This window comes from Silene latifolia, chromosome 11 (genome assembly GCF_048544455.1).
Source record: "Silene latifolia isolate original U9 population chromosome 11, ASM4854445v1, whole genome shotgun sequence".
Lineage (NCBI taxonomy): Eukaryota > Viridiplantae > Streptophyta > Magnoliopsida > Caryophyllales > Caryophyllaceae > Silene > Silene latifolia.
Genome location: NC_133536.1, coordinates 106,281,039 through 106,286,726, shown reverse-complemented (window position 1 = coordinate 106,286,726; position 5,688 = coordinate 106,281,039). Strand labels below are relative to the sequence as shown.

The window sequence follows — 5,688 nt, the reverse complement described above, 5'->3', positions numbered from 1 at the left end:
CTCCACTTTATTTTTTATATCATATTGTAGAGATAATAATAAAAAATCTTAAAAGAGCTCTTTAAAACAATATTTATGAGACTCAAAAAATTTTGGGTTGATACATAAGTTCCAAATATGTCTTCTATTTATAATCATAGTATCACACTACCTTATAATAATCTTTCGATGTGGGACAATTCTACTATTTATATGTAGTATATTCATCACACTTACTTATTTTCCAATGTGGGACAAAACATACTAAAAAGTACACAATTTTACATATTAAGAAGTACATCACCTTTAATATGTGCAAATAATATGAAATTTATACTCTAATGATAGCATTTTTTACCACAAAGCTAATTATATTATTTTCATAATTTTTTTAACGATATTTTTTTGCCAAATGAAATGTAAAAGTTTGATATAAAAATTAGAATTATCACTTGATTATAATTTAGGAAATATGCATATTATAATAATTAAAAGATTCTCTACTTTATTTTTTACATCAAAAATTATACTTTCCTAAATTGATTTTTGATGATGTGGACGCTCTCAGATCGCTCGAAAAAACTCTCTTTTATATATATATATATAGATTGGGCTAATCATTGATTCACTTAATTAGTCATCGGATAGATCGGTTAACTAGCTAATCCCTTGTAAGCAAGCAAACTACTAGTTTTATCGTTCTTACTCATTAAACCCCGTTAACCCACGCAAGTTTAATCCTAACTAAATTATATAGACTCAAGTACTCAACCATGTAAGCACGTATTAAATCAATAAATTTAGTCGCATTAAGAAAACCAATCAATTAAATCTTACAGAGCCAGTAAGCTGCAACTCTATAAGACGGAATTATTAAACAAGATTCTAGCGATCCAGATTAGACCATTAAGCTGCAACCTAATCAAAACTACTATCAATTTGACAATAGATTCATGGTAATAACTCAGATAGCCAAACTAAACTGATAAACATGAATTTAAAAGCCAAATTATGAACCTTGAATAAATACCCAAAAGACGAATTAATCATTCAAAACAAGAACTAATCTCATAAACCACAATACCAAATAGTCGATTACATAATCCTAATGATAAATTAGTTCATACTACTAATAATAAAAACAATAAAGATAAGATAAGGGTAGAGAAATCTCATGGTAAACGGATAGAAATTGGCGTCGGAATCTTCGAGTAGCGCTCGGATCCTCGTCATCCGTCTCTGCGGCTCCTCATCTGATTCTCCTCCTTGGGAGTACAATCTGGGTTTATTTAAGTCGAAATATGAACCCTAGAACGCCTCTTCTTCAATTCCAATAACTGCTCCATATTAAATTGGGGAGTTTTCTACAATTCGGATGCGGGCGTTACTCAGTTTAATGGCTCGTTCTTCGTCTTCAACCATCAATTCATGCGAGTATTTACTTGTGTAAATACTCCTCTTTAATTACTTGTGGGCTGTGTTCTCTATGCGATAAGGATGACGTTTTTCTTATGCTGTGCTTTTGTTGATCTTGTCCACTGACTATTCTCTATATGTCTGATGTCGTCCTTATACGACTCCGTAATTCCGTATTCATATTAGTGCTGCCGTCCTTCCGTTAGAGTTGGCAATGGGCCGTGCTGGGCCGGCCCGCGTGCCGGCCCATCGTGCCTTCCCCAAAATTTGGCCCGGCCCAGGCACGGATATTGGCCCGTCGTGCTTAAATCTGCCTCTGGCCCACTCACCCAAATCCCGCCACGGCCCGCTCCTGACGCCCACGCTTCGTCTTTCGGTAGTGCACTTGCCCATGTACGCTAATCGTCGTCTTAAAGACGCGGGCTTACCCAATAACCTTAGTATTTTTTTTCTAAATACTTTTTTATTTATATAAATAATGGATATTAATGATTTAAATATATATTTTATTAAATATTAATGTATTTGATGTCTTGTTTAGTTGATTACTTGTATTTTTAATGTACTAGATTTAATTAAATAATTAAAAAAACGATATTAAAAAATGGAATTTAATTTTATAATTCAGAAACGGGCCAAATCTTGGGTCGTGCGTGCCCCCAGCAGGTGCCGTGCCTGGTTCGTGTCGGACCCTCCGTGTTGGGCCGCCGCCGTGCCTAGGCACGGAATTTCAAAAACGCAGCCGCGGCCGTCTCCAACCCGTTCGTGCGTGTGCCCGTGCCATCGCATTATTCATCCGTGCCGTGTCGTGCCGTCTTGGACTCGTCTTGCGTCCGTGCCGCCCGCCTTTAGCTCCTACCCGGATTGCCATCTCTACCTTCCGTCCTTCTATTCAATCAATGATGGGCTGCGAATTTTTGTTTGTTTAGCTACGTGCTTGCTTGCGTGCTTTTTTATTTTCTAAGCTTTGCTTCATATTTTGTTCCATGGCCATGTAAACATATATATTACGAACTTAGTCGTCGTAATTGACCCTTGATATAAATGGGCTACCGCTAAATAACTTAGCACAGATATTAAAAACTCGATTTAGCGTGAAAAAATACAAGACGAAGTACAAACTCAAGACTCCCAATAGTATAGTATTTAGCTTAAAAATACGAAAGACGACATTAAAAAATATAATATTAAAGGGGTAAAAATACGTATGAAAATGAGCTTATCAGACTGGATGGAGTACACTCCTGCTGCTAATTCAAGCTGGGTCTGGAGAAGGATTTGCAAGGCCAAGCATGACATTGCTCATGGTTTTGTGGATGGGATTTGGGTTGTGCAGACGAATGGCTATACTCTTGCATGATGCTATGAATGGATCAGGGAAGTCAGGCCAGCAGTCTTCTGGAATAAGGTGGTATGGAATGCTTGGGCTATACCCAAACATCAGTTTCTGGGATGGTTGGTAGCCCATGGAGCTCTAAACACTATTGATAAGCTGGTTCAATATGGAATGGAGGTAGATGACAAGTGCTTACTCTGTGGACAGTCAGAGCAGTGCTTATCTCATCTGTTTTTTTTAGTGCCAGTACAGCACGATGGTGATCATGGCTATGCAGAAGGTGACTCGATGTCAGTTCCCTTTGGCTAATGTCTTTGATTGGTGTACTACCAGGGGAGGCTCTAAGGTCCAGCAAGGTGTTCAGACAACTTTTATCTTAGGTGTTATTTACTACGTCTTGTATCAAAGGAACAAATGCAAAGTGGACAATGTGGTGATGCGGCCAGAAAAGCTTGCAAAACAGATTGTGGAGGAGTTAAAACTCAGGATTAGAGGTTGAGATAATATGAAATTGAATGTGGCTGATCTAGATTGGCTGAGTCAGTTACATCTCATGTAACTAGAGACATGTCATGCTTGTAACTAATCCCTCTTTATGATATATATAATACTCACATTACACCAAAAAAAAAACATTTATCCCAATGTACATTGGGTGCTCTCATATAAGAATCCCCCCCCCCTCCCCAAAGGAAATTCTTGCATATTGAGTCAATTCTATTCATAACACGATTGGGGATAAGGAAAATTCTAGTCCAATATGATTGCAAATTGGTAAGAATAGAGTTTATAAGTGCAAGTCTGCCAGCATAACATAGATGTTTAGAACCCCATGATCTGATCCTAGCTGTGATCCTGTCTATTAGCTTCATACAATCATTCTTTGACAGCTTCTTAGAAGAAATTGGCACACCCAGATATTTGAAAGGCATTGCACCTTTTCTAAATCCTGATACTTGCATAATGTCACTCATTACAGTCCCAGCTACTCCATTAAAATATATATCAGATTTGTCTTTGTTCAGACACAGCCCACTAGGACCAGAGAATGTTGAGAAAGCCTTCAACATCCACATGATTGAAGGATCAGTGCCCTTGGAAAATAATAGTAAATCATCAGCAAATAGGAGATGGTTCAATCTTATATGGCCACAAAGGGGATGGAATCTGAAATCCTCTTACTCACTCACCGCTATTAAGATCCTGGAAAGGTATTCCATGCACAGAGTGAACAATAAGGGAGAAAGTGGAGCACCTTATCTCAATCCCCTTTTACCTTGGAGAAAGCAAAAAATGTTGCCTTTGAGAGATAGAGAATAGGAAGTAGTAGTTACACATGTCATTATTTGATCAATGAACCTCTTAAGAAAATTAAGAGCAAGGAGCATGTTGTGTAAGAACTGCCATTCAATTGTGTCATAGGATTTTCTGAGGTCTATTTTAATTAAACATATGGGGGAAGCAGATTTCCTATTATAAAGCCTAATATGATCCTGGAAAATTAATACATTTTCCACAATATTCCTCCTCTTAACAAAACCACCTTGATTAGGGCTCACAATTTCAGGGAGAACAACACTCGGTCTTGAACAGAGCAACTTAGAGATACATTTATATATGATGTTGCAGTATGCTATTGGTATGAACTCAAGAACACTAGTAGGGTGGGCAGTTTTAGGAATGAGGGTAACCAATGTGGAATTTAACTGTTTCAAAAGTTTACCAATCTAGAAAAAATCAAGAACAGCTTCACATACCTCGGGCCCAATAATTGACCAAGAGTCTTTGAAAAACTGGCTAGAAAAGCCATCAGGGCCAGGGGATTTAGAAGAAGGGATAGAAAAGATACATTGTCCTTACTGTGGGGAAGTGAACAGGCTTAGTCACCTTGTTAGTCTCCAGAAGTGCAATATAGCACTCAAGGAATGCATTTTCAATCTGGGCAAGATCAGTTTGCAGTGTCCCATGAATATCATGAATATTAAGAACCTTATTATGGATCTGTCTGACTCTGATACTGCTATGGAAAAAACCAGTATTCTCATCACCGTTATTGAGCCAGTCAATCTTTGCTTTCTGCCTCAAAAAGCTTAGTTGTGCCTTATGTAGGATATAGTACTGTTGGGCTGCAGTCTGTTCAACTTCCCTTAGGATTGGATCATGTGGGTTCGGGTGAAGTTGAGTTTGGACTTCATCAAGAAGCAACTTAGCCAAATCAGCTGCTTTCTCAATGTTAGAGAATTTCTGCTTATTTAACTGTTTTAGAGGTTTCTTCAAATTATTTAGTTTACACACCACCTGAAATATTTTGACTCCCCTATCTTGTAGTTGCCAGGTTGTGTAGTTGCCAGGTTGTGTGGACATAGCCACCTACACGACGGGCCAATATGTGGACATAGCCACCTGCACGCCACGCCAATATATGGACGTATAACGGTCTTTTGAAAGCCACGCTCGGCGGCGTTAAAAACGCTTTTGACCGGATCGTTTTAGATCGGTCGGTTTCGTCTCGGCAAGGGTCTCGAAACGATGCAAGAGATGTTCAGAGTCGCCACCAAGCATTTGTGGGATGCTTGGAACCCGTTCGAATCCACTTTATACCTAGGTCAACCAAGGCAAAAAGCGGTGTTTAACATAGGTACTAAAGATAAGGAATCATCCCTCTTTAGCATCCTATCTCTAGAATTACTCTCTTACGCTCTGGATAAGGTCGTCTACTATCCAAAGTTTCTGAGTAAGAGGTGAAGGTACATATTGGTAAGCCCTTTAATCAGACACCCAATCTTGCCCGCGGTAGCGGCCTCTTCTGATCCATCTTGGTTGGTTAAATGTAGAAGTTGATAAAACGGGTAAATGCATGAATGCGCATCCACAAGTTTGAACCTAACATGTGAGCTTTATATGTCGGTTGTTTAATCCAAGTATCAAGTATTTGATGTCGAGTTGGATTTAATGTT

At 38.5% G+C, this 5,688-nt stretch overlaps 1 protein-coding gene and 1 long non-coding RNA gene across 2 annotated transcripts; both read right to left on the bottom strand.

The window, feature by feature from the left end:
- Nucleotides 1-1,021: 1,021 nt before the first annotated feature.
- On the bottom strand, nt 1,022-2,399 carry LOC141615013 (uncharacterized). Its single transcript, XR_012529545.1, has 2 exons — nt 2,273-2,399; nt 1,022-1,591 (listed from the first exon to the last, which is right to left on the bottom strand). It is a non-coding gene; the product is annotated as an uncharacterized LOC141615013 (long non-coding RNA).
- A 943-nt stretch (nt 2,400-3,342) lies between these two features.
- LOC141613770 (uncharacterized) lies at nt 3,343-5,095 on the bottom strand. The gene is made up of 3 exons (XM_074432512.1): nt 4,592-5,095; nt 4,240-4,437; nt 3,343-3,825 (listed from the first exon to the last, which is right to left on the bottom strand). The coding sequence occupies exons 1-3, from the start codon at nt 5,093-5,095 to the stop codon at nt 3,343-3,345; spliced, it is 1,185 nt and encodes a 394-aa protein (XP_074288613.1).
- Between the last annotated feature and the right edge of the window lie 593 nt (nt 5,096-5,688).